This window comes from Dermacentor variabilis, unplaced genomic scaffold, assembly GCF_050947875.1.
Source record: "Dermacentor variabilis isolate Ectoservices unplaced genomic scaffold, ASM5094787v1 scaffold_19, whole genome shotgun sequence".
NCBI lineage: Eukaryota > Metazoa > Arthropoda > Arachnida > Ixodida > Ixodidae > Dermacentor > Dermacentor variabilis.
The window spans coordinates 1,483,519-1,499,874 of record NW_027460357.1 but is presented as its reverse complement, the minus strand read 5'-3'; the positions used below and the strand labels follow the sequence as shown (position 1 = coordinate 1,499,874).

Below are 16,356 nucleotides of genomic sequence, written 5' to 3'. Positions count from 1 at the left end.
AATGTTGATGACAAAATTCAGGGGTGCGATCATTACGCAAGTGCGATCATTATGTGAGTAAATACGGTAGTTACACGTGGCGGTTAATCCTGCCAAGGCACGCAATCTAGTTTTACACAAAACAACTACTAAATACCACAAACTTCTTCAAATGTTCAATCAAATCTGCATATAATCTTTTTATCCACGGTGTTTTTTTAGCCATACAATGTGTTGGAAACACCAGGAAACTTCCAGCTGCGTGCAATGGACTACAGCACGCATTGCTGCAGCAAAGTATGTGTCACGATCCGCCCAGGTTCGTGAACAAGGGAGAGCTCGAGGCACCCTCCGTTAGACAGACGCTCCGCAGCGTGGTGGTGATAAACGATGACTGACCGCCGAGCAGCTGTGCATGGTGTTTATTGGTGCAGTGACCAATGTTGCCTACCAAGCCTGGCGGGCCAACAAGATTATGCCCGAGGGGGCATCACATGCTTGCTACACCCTCTTACCCCCAGTTTGTTTGTTAACTAAAATAAACAAACGTCCAAGTTCAGAGCGTAAGGCTTTGCTTACATCCTAGCCGGGTCGACAATGCCTACTACTCAGGCGAGTAACGGTCCGGTGGCCTCCGCCATCGAGTACTCCTCCTGGGCACCGGTGTTTACAGGCCGGGTGTGGCAATGCCGGGTGTGGCAATGCCAGGTGCTGCATGAGCCAGCCTCGCAGTGGTCCGCAGTGGTCGGCCTTATGAGTAGTGCCAGACTTGATACCAGCCCAATGGGCACCGCACCATTGGCGACGCTTGCCGCCTCTGAGGTGGGCGCTAGTCCTCCTGCGGGCTGGAACTCTGAAGTGGCAGTCGAGGGTGCTGGCCAGGTCCCGAGGCGAAGCCTAACATGGTCGGCGTGTCTGTGCCACGTGGCCCTGTCTGGCATGTGGATGTGCAGCAATGAGGCGCTGGCAGGAGACACCACCTGTCCGGCAGACCAGTGTGGGCCAGGACGAAAGTTCCTGGCAAAAACTGGAGCTCCCGACTCCGGCAAAGACCCAGGACGACACCCTTGGTCAGCAGCCAGCTTCTGCTTCAGTTGCTTCAGGAGCACGGTGGATCGGAGGTCCGGATGCATGACGTCCAAGGGTGTCTTGACCATCCGACCCAGCAGGAGCTCACAGGGTGCACGGCCAGTGACATCGTGGGGCGTGGTCCAGTACTGAAACAGTATCCGGGCAATCTGCGTCCGGAAATACCCAGTCTGGCTCTTCTTAAGCTTGTCCTTGATGGTTTGCACCACCCAATCGGCTGCAACGTTTGAAGCAGGGTGGTACGGCGGAACCATCACCTGGTGGATTCAGTTCTTCGTCAGTCAGGCCAGATACTCTGCGCTGGCGAAAGCAGGACCATTGTTGGACATGATGACGGCCGGCAACCCCTGGGCGGCAAAGACTTGACATAGCGCTGCAATGGTCGCACCTGCTGATGGAGTAGTGACAGGAAGAACCTCCACCCACTTTGAAAAGGAGTCCACCACCACCAGGAAGTAATGGCCCTTGAAGGGCCCCCCAAAATCCACATGCAGGCGGGATCAGGGTCTCTGTGGGAATGGCCAGGGGGTGATTTCCACATGACGTGAGGCCCGCTGATGCTCCTGGCAGATTTGGCAGCTCTACACCATGTGAGCAATGTTCTGGTCCAGGCCAGACTACCAAACATGGGACCGGGCCACCATCTTGGTCTTTTCTACGCCAAAATGACCCAGGTGCAGCAACTGCAGGACCCTGGACCGGAGACTTAGTGGGTGGCGTAGAGGTAGAACACACGCCTCGCGTGCAAGAGGTCCGTGGTTCGAATCCCGGTGCCGGCAATTTTCCACCGGATTAAAAAAAAATCTGCGTGTTGATAAAATTGCACAAACAGGCCTGGAGTGTGGCCTGATGCCGGTGACCAGAACCGGTAACGCACTCCCTCACCAGAGCAGGATTGGCCACCCTGGTGCAGTACTTGGCCACAACCTCCTATATGAACACAACAATCAAACCCTCAGTCCCCAGCAGCTGCGAAGCAACTGACCACGGCGGCGGTCAGACCTGCGACGCAGCAGAGGGTGCTAAGAATCACTTGCTCCGGATAGGCCGCCATTGAAATATGAACCTGGCAACGTTTAACGCTAGAATGTTATCTAGTGAGGCGAGTCTAGCAGTGCTATTGGAGGAATTAGAGGGCAGTAAATGGGATATAATAGGGCTCAGTGAAGTTAGGAGGCCAAAAGAAGCATATACAGTGCTAAAAAGTGGGCACGTCCTGTGCTACCGGGGCTTAGCGGAGAGAAGAGAACTAGGAGTCGGATTCCTGATTAATAAGAATATAGCTGGTAACATACAGGAATTCTATAGCATTAACGAGAGGGTGGCAGGTCTTGTTGTGAAACTTAATAAGCGGTACAAAATGAAGATTGTACAGGTCTACGCCCCTACATCCAGTCATGATGACCAGGAAGTCGAAAGCTTTTATGAAGACGTGGAATCGGCGATGGGTAGAGTGAAAACTAAATACACTATACTAATGGGCGACTTTAATGCCAAGGTAGGCAAGAAGCAGGCTGGAGACAAGGCAGTGGGGGAATATGGCATAGGCACTAGGAATAGCAGGGGAGAGTTATTAGTAGAGTTTGCGGAACAGAATAATATGAGGATAATGAATACCTTCTTCCGCAAGCGGGATAGCCGAAAGTGGACCTGGAGGAGCCCGAACGGCGAGACTAGAAATGAAACAGACTTCATACTCTGCGCTAACCCTGGCATCATACAAGATGTGGACGTGCTCGGCAAGGTGCGCTGCAGTGACCACAGGATGGTAAGAACTCGAATTAGCCTAGACCTGAGGAGGGAACGGAAGAAACTGGTACATAAGAAGCCGATTAATGAGTTAGCGGTAAGAGGGAAAATAGAGGAATTCCAGATCAAGCTACAGAACAGGTATTCGGCTTTAACTCAGGAAGAGGACCTTAGTGTTGAAGCAATGAACGACAATCTTGTGGGCATCATTAAGGAGTGTGCAATGGAAGTCGGTGGTAACTCCGTTAGGCAGGATACCAGCAAACTATCGCAGGAGACTAAAGATCTGATAAAGAAACGACAATGTATGAAAGCATCTAACCCTGCAGCTAGAATAGAACTGGCAGAACTTTCGAAGTTAATCAACAAGCGCAAGACAGCTGACATAAGGAAGTATAATATGGATGGAATTGAACATGCTCTCAGGAACGGAGGAAGCCTAAAAACAGTGAAGAAGAAACTAGGAATTGGCAAGAATCAGATGTATGCGTTAAGAGACAAAGCCGGCAATATCATCACTAATATGGATGAGATAGTTCAAGTGGCTGAGGAGTTCTATAGAGATTTATACAGTACCAGTGGCACCCACGACGATAATGTAAGAGAAAATAGTCTAGAGGAATGCGAAATCCCACAGGTAACGCCGGAAGAAGTAAAGAAAGCCTTGGGAGATATGCAAAGGGGGAAGGCAGCTGGGGAGGATCAGGTAACAGCAGATTTGTTGAAGGATGGTGGACAGATTGTTCTAGAGAAACTGGCCACCCTGTATACGCAATGCCTCATGACCTCGAGCGTACCGGAATCTTGGAAGAACGCTAACATAATCCTAATCCATAAGAAAGGGGACGCCAAAGACTTGAAAAATTATAGACCGATCAGCTTACTGTCCGTTGCCTACAAACTATTTACTAAGGTAATCGCAAATAGAATCAGGAACACCTTAGACTTCTGTCAAGCAAAGGACCAGGCAGGATTACGTAAAGGCTACTCAACAATAGATCATATTCACACTATCAATCAGGTGATAGAGAAATGTGGGGAATATAACCAACCCTTATATATAGCTTTCATTGATTACGAGAAAGCGTTTGATTCTGTCGAAACCTCAGCAGTCATGGAGGCATTACGGAATCAGGGTGTAGACGAGCAGTATGTAAAAACACTGAAAGATATCTATAGCGGCTCCACAGCCACCGTAGTCCTCCATAAAGAAAGCAACAAAATCCCAATAAAGAAAGGCGTCAGGCAGGGAGATACGATCTCTCCAATGCTATTCACAGCGTGTTTACAGCAGGTATTCAGAGACCTGGATTGGGAAGAATTGGGGATAAAAGTTAATGGAGAATACCTTAGTAACTTGCGATTCGCTGATGATATTGCCTTGCTTAGTAACTCAGGGGACCAATTGCAATGAATGCTCACTGACCTGGAGAGGCAAAGCAGCAGAGTGGGTCTAAAAATTAATCTGCAGGAAACTAAAGTAATGTTCAACAGTCTCGGAAGATAACAGCAATTTACAATAGGTAGCGAGGCACTGGAAGTGGTAAGGGAATACATCTACTTAGGGCAGGTAGTGACGGCGGATCCGGATCATGAGACGGAAATAATCAGAAGAATAAGAATGGGCTGGGGTGCGTTTTGCAGGCATTCTCAGATCATGAACAGCAGGTTGCCATTATCCCTCAAGAGAAAAGTGTATAATAGCTGTGTCTGACCAGTACTCACCTACGGGGCAGAAACCTGGAGGCTTACGAAAAGGGTTCTACTCAAATTGAGGACGACGCAACGAGCTATGGAAAGAAGAATGATAGGTGTAACGTTAAGGGATAAGAAAAGAGCAGATTGGGTGAGGGAACAAACGCGAGTTAATGACATCTTAGTTGAAATCAAGAAAAAGAAATGGGCATGGGCAGGACATGTAATGAGGAGGGAAGATAACCGATGGTCATTAAGGGTTACGGACTGGATCCCAAGGGAAGGGAAGCGCAGCAGGGGGCGGCAGAAAGTTAGGTGGGCGGATGAGATTAAGAAGTTTGCAGGCACGGCATGGCCACAATTAGTACACGACCGGGGTTGTTGGAGAAGTATGGGAGAGGCCTTTGCCCTGCAATGGGCGTAACCAGGCTGATGATGATGATGATGATGACTCTGGAATCCCACAGTAGGCAGCCCTGCTGCAAGCTCAGCTCGGCGGCCTTGTGGCTATAGGCCTGCTAAACCAATTCCTCCCCACGGGACACCGCCTTGACCACCTGAGACAGGACTGGGCCCCGGCTGGTCGCTTGAGATACCGCAGATCTGGAGAGCACCGCCGGGTACGCGTGCTCCAGCATGAACACTTCAGCAGGTTTTGGAACAGCATTGGGCACCTCTGGCAGGGGCAGGTGGCTCAGGGCATCAGCAGGTCCCAGGTCCTTTATCGGACGGTAAACCAGCTGCTAATTGTAAGCTGCCAGCCTCAAGGCCCAGCGTACCACTCGAGGTGATGCCTGCATAGGAACTCTGCCTTGTCAGGCTCTAGCAGCTCCCACAGCGGCTTGTGGTCCGTGACTGCCTCGAACTTCCGGCCCCACAGATACTGGTGGAAGCGTTCGACATCGAACACGAGGGCCAAACCTTCCTTGTCCAGCTGGCTGAAACGTTGCTCTGCAGCATGAAGCCGACGAGAAGCAGACGACACAGGGCATTCCTGGCCATCCTTGTCCCAGTGTGCCAAGACAGCTCCCACGCCGTACGGCGACGCATCTACGGTCAGGACGACAGGCTTGGCAGGATCGAAGTGTACCAGCACTGGAGCCTTGGTGATTAGCTCCTTGCTGTGCTGGAAGGCCCAGTCCTGCTCCTTCTTCCAGACCCAATGCTGACCATCTCGAAGCAGAAGATGTAGATTCTCCGACAGGTTTGGAAGGAAACTCCTGTAAGGTTGATGAGGCCGAGGTAGCTCTGAAGCTCCTTGTTCTGGGCATTAGCCGCCTTGAGCACGGCATCAACTTTGCGGGGAGCCAGGGCTAGGCCAGCCTGGGAAATGACATGTCCCAAGTACTCAACACTGGGGGCAGGAAAATGCACTTTTCCAGCTTGAGCTTGCGGCCGGCGTCCTGCAGTGGTGCCAGGACGTTGTGCAGGTTTTGTAGGTGGTCCCCGTCATCGCTGCCAGTCACAAGAATGTCATCCAAGTACACCACCACGTGCCTCATGCCCCTGAAGAGGTTGTCCATCTCCCTTTGAAATATGGCTGGGGCTGAGGCCACGCCAAACATAAGCTCATGTACTGGAAGAGCCCCAAAGTTGTCGACATTGTGACATACTTCCGGGAGGCATCCTGGAGCACCAGCTGCTGGTAAGCATCTCTGACGTTGAGCTTGGTAAACTTCTGTCCCCCGGACAACGCTCACCAGAGATCTTCAATCCGGGGCAACGAGTACTTCTCGACGGTAGCGACGGGGTTGATGGTAACCTTGAAATCCCCGCAGATCCTGACACTGCCGTCTCGCTTGAGGGCTGGTACGATGGGAGCAGCCCATTCAGACGTCTTGATGGGCACCAGGATGCCCTCTCGCTCTAACCGTTGCAGCTCCTGGGTGACCCCGTCCTTCAGGGCGAACGGCAGTGGGCGAGGCTTGAAAAAACGTGGCCGGGCTCCCTCGGGTAATAGATGCCAGCCGTCGTGCCGGCGAATGTGCCCACCCCTGGCTGGAACAGGGACTTGAACTCGGTCAGGAGGCTGGGGACGTTTTTGACCACATGCAGGCTGGCTTCCTGGTACTCTGGCAGACAAACGCCCAGTGCATGAATGCAATTTCGGCCCAGCAAACATATGACGTGCAGGCTGCGCACATGCCCTCCCGGAAACTTAGACACGAGCTCGTGCATGTGAAAGACCGTTGGGAAAAGTTCCCAGCCGTGGTTATGTCATTCCGTGTGCGGACTGTCCGTATGTCTACATCGGAGAAACAGATGTCAAAACAAGACTTAAGCAGCATAGGAATGACGTCCAGAAACGACATGTTGCATTGAATGCCTGGGCCGAACACTGTGCTACCATGTCACATACGATTAACAGGAGTAATCTCGCGTGATTGCCAAGGAACGAAATAATTTTTCGTGTCTTTATCTTGAGTCCCTAATCATCAAAATCACGGCACACACTCTTAATCACAACGAAGGCAATCTGCCACCCATGTATGCCAGATGCCGTAGTCATGTTTTGAGTCGCACATAAAAGGGGCACCAGCTCTGCCACTTGTTTCTTTGTGAACAAGGCTCCCATGGGGGAGCTGAAACACAAATATCTATTTTAAACTATTTTGGTCGGTGTCCGGACCTCTTCCTTTTAAGTATGCATCATCCCGATTAGACAGGCTTCCGCCACTCTCGACTTCAAACTTTTCAACGACTCATTGACACAGTAACAAGAGGATTGCCTTTCTGTTTCCCATACATAGACGATTTGCTTGTCTTTAGTCGCAATGCAGAACACATCCAACATCTGGGCCAACTTTTTCAACACCTCACCGAATATGGCCTTATTAACAATAGGGCGAAGTGCAAATTCGACGCGCTCGAGTTGGACTCCTTGTCGATCACCATGTCGAGAAGGATGGCATCCGTTCCTTGCCGCTCCAGGCCATACAAGATTTTCCTCAGCCGTCTTCCATCTGCAAACTGCGCCAGTTTCTTGGCCTCGTGAATTTCTACAACCACTTCATCTCTCACTGTGCCACTTTTCTCCGGCCCCTGACAGACATGCACCAAGGCAACAAATCCAAAACAACTAAACTAACCTGGTCCCCAGAAGCACTAACCACTTTTGATACCATGAAGACCGAGCTGTCTCAGGCAACCCTTCTCGTTCATCCGAGACAAGGAGCCCCACTTTGCCTTATGACCGATGCGTCCGATGCTGCAGTGGGAGCAGTGCTTCAACAGTTCGCAGATAATGTTTGGCAGCCACTTGCCTTCTTTTTTCAGAAGCTCTCATCCATGGAGACCTGCTACAGCACATTCGGAAGAGAACTCCTCAGAATGTACATGGCTGTGCATCACTTCAGACACTTCCTGGAGGGTCGATAGTTCCACAATAAGACAGACCGCAGACCTTTGACCTTCGTCGTCCGGTCGAATTTTACCAAATTTTCACCATGGGAAAAACGCCATCTCGCCTTCATCGTAGAATTCATGACGTACGTATGGCACATGCATGAAAAGGACAATGCCGCAGCAGACATGCTCTCGCACTGTGCCTCTCCTATCACAACGGACAACAACCCTGTTAGCATCGACTTCTCCGCACTTGCTGCCCAGCAACAAGAGACACAGAGGCGATTGCGCATCATGGAAATGCTGGTGCCTTACATATGTATGATGTCCGCTTCCCACCTTGCGCCGTCCCTATTCTTTGTGATGTATCCACATACACCCCACGTCCAGTTGTTCCACTCAATTTTGGGCGTACTGTTTTTGATACACTTCATAAACAATCCCACCCTGGTATCCGGGCCACACAATATCTGGTAACAATGTTTTATCTGGCTGGGCAACAACAAGGATGTACAGGCACGGCCACTGTTAGAGGTAATACGGCGCGCATAGCCGCGCTCCTCGGACCACCAAGCAGGCACCACGAGAAGTATTGCGGCGCAAGCGCAATCAGCACGAGAAGCGGAGTTAGCTGCGCGTCGTCTGCTACGGCTCCTCCCACTTTGCCACACGCGCTCTGGTACAAAAGACTGTAGCCATTGTGCTTGAAAGGAAAGAGACCTTCATCTAAGCTTCATTTGCAGCCGTGGTCTGGGCTTCTTTGTATTTACCATATAATAAATCTGAAGAATAGATTTATAAATAAGCCTTGTTTGTCGCGTGATCTTTTACTTCCTTAGCATACGAATTCTGAAATCGACCCTCTGTGACAAAAGGGACCTTTTAGAAGTAAAATGCGCAGTTAAAATTTTAGGTGTACAGCATGCCTGCGTGCTTTGATAACTGATTTAGAATACTACCTGTTGATGTACCATTGCTACAGGGTTTGTGTACTCCAAAGTGCGGGCGAAATCTACTAGGTTTCTAGTAGGCGCCAGCTGCTCCGTGTTACCTCTAACAGTGGCCGCGCCTGTACGTGCCTGGGTAGCTGTCCGGTATGCCAACAATCGAAGGCTCACCAACACACAAGGGCACCTATCGGCTTGTTTACTCCACCATCTGAACGATTTGACAAAGTATCCATTGATATTTTGGGGCCATGGCCGCCATCAAACGGGTACACCTACCTCATGACCAGCATACATAGCTTTACCCGATGACCAGAAGCTTTCTCTCTACCCGACATCCATACTGAAACCATTGCATACACGTTCGTCTTGGACTGGATTTCGAGATACGGCGTACCAGCTACTATTAAAACCGATAGAGGACACCAGCTTGAATCAGCTCTTTATCCATTAACCTGCTGACCCTCCTAGGCACTTCTCGCATACACACCACGGCATATCACCCCATCACCAATGGTCTTATTGAACGTTTTCACCACTCTATCAAGATCTGGCACAGAGTGCAGCCTGACGCCATTCACTGGTCCACATCACTTCCACTGGTTATGGCGAGTCTTTGGGCTGCACTGAAGCAGGGTCTGCGCTGTATGCCTGCCGAGGTGATTTTTTTAGCACCACTATGCCTTCCAGGGGAGTTCTTCCACCCTACCATTTCATCGCTGTGCCCTGACCCCACCAACTACATCAACAAGCTGCGAGCTTCATTCCGCACACTTCATGCTTCTGAACACCACACTGCCAGCACCGTACCACATCGCATATTCCCAAAGAGCTGGCGACGTCCTCTTATGTTTTCGTCTGCCATGACTCCATACGAAAGCTCCTGCAACGCCCTTACCACGGTCCATACCGTGTCATTCATTGTGCCAACAAACATTTCATCGTGGACTTAAACGGCTGACAGGAGAATATCTGTATCGATTGCCTCAAAGTTGCCTTGGTTGAGGACCCACTCCTACAGTCACCGGATAAACCAATTAGCCCAGAGCCAGTTGGTCCTCGCCAGTCATCAAGCGCACTTCAACTGCCAACACCCCAACCTAAACTCCTCAAAGTATCGTTCCAGCTACCCGCACAGCTCCATCACTAGAGGAGAGGCCTCCTGTAGCAGCATCAACGTCGAGAAAGATGAGAATGGTGGTTGGCTAGGGACAGGCCTAGGAAGTGAAGCAAAGCAGGCCCGTGGCTCAGATCATGAGCGGTCGGCATGAAGTCACCGGAAGATTTATCTGCTGAAGAATGATCGTCAGCTAGGACCTTCTACTCAGTAAAAAATATACTCCTGTTTATTGTGGCTCATCGTCGTCACTAATTTTACACGCCACAGTCTTATTGCAGCTTTGGCAAGCTTACGTTTGCTTACCTCAAACTCAGTCTGGGTCAGAAGGCTTCTGAGTGGGGTATTTTGGCAGGAAGTTTTGATGTGCCTACTTGACGTCGAGCTGGTGGGGCCCTGGCAACCCAAGATCCACATTGTCGCTTTCCTATGGTGTAGTGTTTTTAAGATGGTGACGGAAAACCGAAATGAAATTGAACTAGTGGGCGATGCCAGAATACAATGCCTATGATGCTGCCACAGCAAAACACGACGCTCACTTCGCATCGCCTGCAGCAGAGAACAGCAGCGAGTTTGGGTTGTCATCTATGAAAAGCATGCAGTAAGCTTCCAGCGGCGCTACGCCCCATGCACTGTGAAACAGATAGGTGAAGATGCTTATTGCAATAGGGTTGGCGGCGATAGCTGTGAATGTGGCGCATGACAAGGTGGGAAAAGATCTGCTGGTACTGGAATAGGAAACTGAGTATGTGCCGGCATTCATACGCGAGACCGGTGAATGAGTATTGGAGCGAAGCTGCAGTGGCAGGTGGCTACTGTTTCTGATCGCGCATGCCTCACACTTTTTCTTGTTTACACGTGGTCTAGTAACAGGAGAACTTATCATACAATCACAGTTTGGTGATGTGCTGGTGCCAAAAGACTTTTCTGGGAACGTATGAACTGGTAAAAAAGAAGCGCAACTATAGTGGGTCATTTTTGGTGTTCTCGATAGCGAATGTTGGTGCCGGAAAATTGTACGTAACAGGATTGCATCACCGAGGTTCTACTGCATGTGCACAACCAGACGAAATTTGCCCTAAATTTGTAGCTGATTATCGGTTAAAAGAGGAATTTGTTACAAGAATAATATCGGCAGATAAAACCAACTGTAAAGAATGGTCTGTTATATCCAAAACCACGTTGTATGTGGATTTGTTATAACGGGTGTTACCTGTATCAGAGTGTAAGCTTATAATGGATATCATATATAACGAAGATATTTCCTTGTTGGATGCAACTTTGTTATTACAAGGTTCCTCTTTATTAAACTGCACTTGCCGTAAAATGACACCAGAACCGCAACACTTGGGCAGTCAATGGCAAGGAGCACTTGAGAGGGCCACCATGCAGGGGCTTTGCATGCCACATCATACAGCATCATGTTTGTGACCACAGAGGTTATTTTTGTGCTCACCTCCATGAGATGCTGTTCAGAAAGATGGTTCCGGGGGTCGAGCTCAAAAATCAGCACATGGTTGACACCAGATGTCCGCCAGCCATACACATTGACTCCAATGAGGAACATAAACAGGATGATAAGCAGTGTGCCCCGGTAGAGGCGAAACACGATGCGCCAGTCGTCCCGCGTCTGGCTAAACACACCTGGGGCACAAAGAGGAATAATGGGGCACTCAATAGGGCCAGTTGGTGCATGCTTAAGTAGTTAGGTTAATTGGCATCTTCTGACAGTACACAAAACAGACAACACAACAAGCATTAGTTATAGTGCCACCTACGTTGGTAGTGCGTAAGCAACGAGGTTATGCTAGATGAGGTGTTGCATTGAGAAAGTGCTTCAATACGAGGCTAATGTGCTTTATGCACACCCCAAGATGCTTCTTTTTTTCTTCATTAACTCAGAAAAAACAGTAATGTATCTCTCAGTATAAGCTTGCTTTGTCACACACTCCCTTGTTCCAAGCTCTTTCTCACTGCAACACTTTCATCTAGCACGGCCCTGTGACTAGCTTACACACTGCTTGCGACAATATATCCAGCACAAAGGAAAGTGAGAGGACTGTCTTGGCAACACTTATGACCAGCAACCTTGAACCAAGCTTGCAGCCAGAACAAATCAGCAAAACTGCCCACAAAGAGAAGGCACATCTACCGCCAGTGTTGAGTTACGAGTACTTTTTAACGCAATAGCTTTAAGGGGGGACGCGGCTTTGAAAATGAACTTTCTTATTTCTTCATGGATTTTTATGAAAATTGGCACAACTGTTTATCCCTGATGCTTCCATAAAAGTTTCAGAGCGATCTCTTGAGACCATTTTATTAAATTTTATTGAGGAGGATTTTTCTCCCTCGAGCTTTCTGGAGAGCCTCGGGAACTTAAAAAAACGTGATAGAAGGCTTTTTAAGTATTGACTGCATAGCTAAATGCGCGCTGAAGGTCGTGACATTCTTGCTTTCTTTTTTTCGCAACACAAGTTTTTTGGAGTGCCATATTTTATGTGATCTTCACATCAAGCACACTTTCAGGGTAGATGAATAGCCGTATCGTAAACTTACAAAAGGCCAAGATAAGAAAGCGAGAATGTCACGACGTGCATTGCAGCCCAAGGAACATGAAAAAAAACCGGGGTCAAAATATGTTAAATGGCAACAAAGAAATCAGCTCCAGAAACTGAGCAGAAAGGCAGAAAAACAGTTTTGAGAAAACGGCTCTCAAAGTTTCACCTTCTCTTCAGTTCTCTAAAAGGCACCAAATTTGTAGTCTTTCGGGTGATTTGTGATGTAGGGCTTCCAGTACATGTGGCCTCTGGTCTGGTGTGCCTTCATCCCCCCCCCCTTTTCTTTTGTATGGCATTCTTGGCTGCTACTCTACAAAGAGTATGGTGCCTGGGTTTCAAACCGAGGTGCAGAACTCTGTGTGGGCATGAATATAGTTCCAGTGTTGTACCAGCAGGCTGTCTGATTGATAGCAGTGTCCAGTACAATCGGTGAGGCATTTTTTTCCTTTGGTAGAATTTACCATGTTACTGAATGAAGGCACTGAGTGTCAGTAGCCTTCCAAGTCATTTTCACCGGACAATGGCTGTGGAACTTAGGATCAGAGAGCCAAAGATAGATATGCAGCTGCTAAGTGCTTTCCAGAATTGTACTTTTGTATGATGCCTCGATCACTTCTGCAGCCAGGCGTCTGTGCCAGCCCAAGGGGCCTAGTGAACGTAGCTCATGATGAGGTTCTCTTTATGAAGGGGTGGTATGATATCATTATGAGCTATCATGACAGTATGATAATAGAGTGAACGTACAATTTGTTTGGTAGCAGGTCCAAGGTGCCAACGCGTGGAATACCTACCCACAGATACAAGGAGTTGACACTTGATGTGCTTATTCGTGCAGTCCGAGGTGCCGATGCGCGAAATGCCTAGACGCGGGCTCGAGGAGTTGACACTCTATGCGCTTATTCACATAGTCCAAGGTGCCCACGTGCGACATGCCTACATGCGAGCCCGATGAGTCGACACTCTATGCACTTGTCATGCAGTCGGAGGTGCCGATGCACAAATTGCTTAGGTGAGAGTCCGAGATGTCTGCGCGCGATGTGCTTGGTCACGAATTCTGAAACACCGATTGCTGAAAGGCCTAGCTGCATGTCCGAGGATTCCGCGCGCGAATCTTGGTCACAAAGTCCATGTCGCTGATGCTCGGAATGCTTAGCCGCGGGTCTGAGATGTCCACAAACATAGGGATCAGCCACGCTACTGCGATGTCTGCGTGGCGCCCGTTTTGACACATCGAGATTATGGCGAGTGGAGATTTCCAGGCTCGTGAGGTGCAAAGAGCCGAGCAAACACTGCAAGTGCCGGACCAATGACGAACCGTGCTGGAGTCACGTGGCGGATGCGGCCAACCACGGACTCCAGCACGACCTTCAATCATTTGATTTTTGTGTGCTTGTTTCTGTATAGAGGAGATAGCTGAAGCGGCAAATTTAAAGACGGAGAAATGCGCTTTCTAACGAGACCAAGATGACGGCGCTCGGTTGTGCCGTTCCAGAGATATTGTGGCTTGCAAAACGCTGCTCTTTCTTGATTTCCGCGAAATTTTTCGCCACCTTGGCTAATAAAACAAATTTTTTAGAGCACTTCTACATGGTTTATAGCGATGATATTTCGAAATCAGATAGAAAAAGAGTTACAGAAACTGAAAATGTGATTATTCGGTAGTGACTACAATGACGGGGCCCGTCACTTTAACAACAACACTGTAGCAACGGGGCCGTCACTAATGACGTCGGTATTGGGGGCGAGGACTTACGGAGTCGGCATTTGTTGAAAGCGCCTCACTTGCGTAGTCTGAGGGATAATGCGGCGCGCTCCGCATAGGTTTGGCTACCAGCGCTAAATAAACATACTAAGCGGGAGCTCTCCTGGACATTTTTGCAAGTACTCTCGAAATGACAGAATCATCTTACCATTAAAATAATAATCTTGGACAAACAGAAGGCACAGAATGGTTTACAGAAGCTATCTCTTTACCTACTACGTACGGTAAGCAGGGACACTGCGCGCGGTCGCCGCAATCGATACCCCCGAACCGGTTTCATGTGTTGAACGTAGCAATCGCTGAGAGAAAACTATGTGAAATATGTTCTTATGGTGGGCCGTCTGTATAGCCAAATGGAGCATTACAGAATGAAGCTTCAATACAGCGATCGCACGGGTTCGCGGTGACCGACTGCGCGTCTGCATGCATGTCCGCGCACAAGGTTTCGCTTTCGCTGCCAGAGCATTTTCGCAACGTGCCGCGAGCTTTATGCCGCAGTACATGAGCATTTGTGACCGTACGCACACAACCATTGTTACATGTACACTATCAGAGCTGCTCAAAAATAATTTCGTTGCTAGGGACTTCGACATATACACGCAGACTTGTGTTGTGCCGTCACGATGATTCAGTGTTCTTTTTCTTTTCTTCTAAAGTCTTCGAAGCTTCAATATTATTATTTCCCAAGTTGCATCGCACTGGATGCTTATCGGTCTTCTAAGCAAGCAATTACCCGCTACTTCTTTTTCTTAATCCGGTACAGTATTCATTGTCTGGTGCTACACAAGCATCAACATATGTCATGCCTTTCTTTAATGCTCTTTGTCCCGTTCCCTTTCCATTCCAGTAAACTTTCTTTATTATCATCATAGGTGCTACAGTGCATACGCAAAAGGCTGTTGGAACCAATAGCCGCAGGCTAGTGGATGGGTCGGTACGCGAAATATAATACACATTCGGTACAAGCATAGGGGGATCAATGCAGAGGATGAATGCAACACATTAGCCCATTAAGGGGGGAACGCGGGTTTCACATTGCGAAAAATTGCCAAAAAATCAATTTTTTTGAAAATCACATTTTCAGTTTCCATAACCCTTTCTCTATCTGATACACAAATATCATCACTGTAAACCACATAGAAGTGCTCTAAAAAAAAATCGTTTTATCAGCCAAGGTGGCGACAAATCTCACGGAAATCAAGAAAGAACAGCGTTTTTCAAGCCACAATATCTCCGGAACAACGCGATCGAGCGCCGCCATCTTGGTCTCGTTGGAAAGTGCATTTCTCCATCTTCAAATCTGCCACTTCAGTGAACAGAAACAAGTGCACAAAAAGCAAATGATTGAAGGTCGTGCCAGAGTCTGCGATTGGCCGCACCCGCCACGTGACTCCAGCGCGGTTCGCCATTGGTCCGGCACTCGCGTCGTCTGCTCGGCTCTTTGCACCTCGCAAGTTTGGACGTCTCCACTCGCCGTAACCTCAACGTGTCAAAATGGGTGCTACGTGGACCTCGCAGTAGCGTGACCGATCCTTACGCTTGTGGACGTTTCAGACTCGCGGCTAAGCATTCCGAGCATCGGCGACGCAGACTTTGCGACAAAGATTCACGCGCGTAGTCCTTGGACATACAGCTAGGCCTTTCAGCACTCGGTGTTTCGGAATTCATGACGGAGCACATCGCACACGCAATCCTCGGACACGCGGCTAAACATTTTGCGCATAGGGAGTCTCCGACTCAGTGATCATGCACATCGCGCGCGAACTTCTTGGACCCTCACCTAGGCATTTTGTGCATCGGCGCCTCCAACTGCGCGAATAAGCGCATCGAGTGTCGACTCCTCGACCCCGCGACTAGGCATTTCGCGCGTCGGTACCTCGGACTGCGCGAATAAGCGCATCGAGGGTCGACTCCTCGAGCCCGCGACTAGGCATTTAGCGCGTCGGCACCTCGAACTGCACAAATAAGGGCATCGAGGGTCAACTCCTCGAGCCCACTGTAGAGGTCGCCACCTGTGTATATAAGGTGACGCTACAATCTGAAATGACCTTGTATGTATAAGGGGCTTTGGGGAGTAGGGAAAAACATCATTTTGGTTTCCGCCTTGCCGGTAGT

The 16,356-nt window shown here is 49.2% G+C and overlaps 1 protein-coding gene across 4 annotated transcripts in view; it reads right to left on the bottom strand.

Moving 5' to 3' along the window:
* LOC142568471 (solute carrier family 53 member 1) overlaps window positions 1–16,356 on the bottom strand; it is a 345,150-nt gene that overhangs the window by 164,026 nt on the left and 164,768 nt on the right. For all 4 annotated transcript variants that reach the window (XM_075678397.1, XM_075678395.1, XM_075678398.1 and 1 more), the window contains exon 8: window positions 11,378–11,565. In XM_075678397.1, the coding sequence (XP_075534512.1) occupies window positions 11,378–11,565 (188 nt within the window). The remainder of the gene's footprint in view (window positions 1–11,377; window positions 11,566–16,356) is intronic.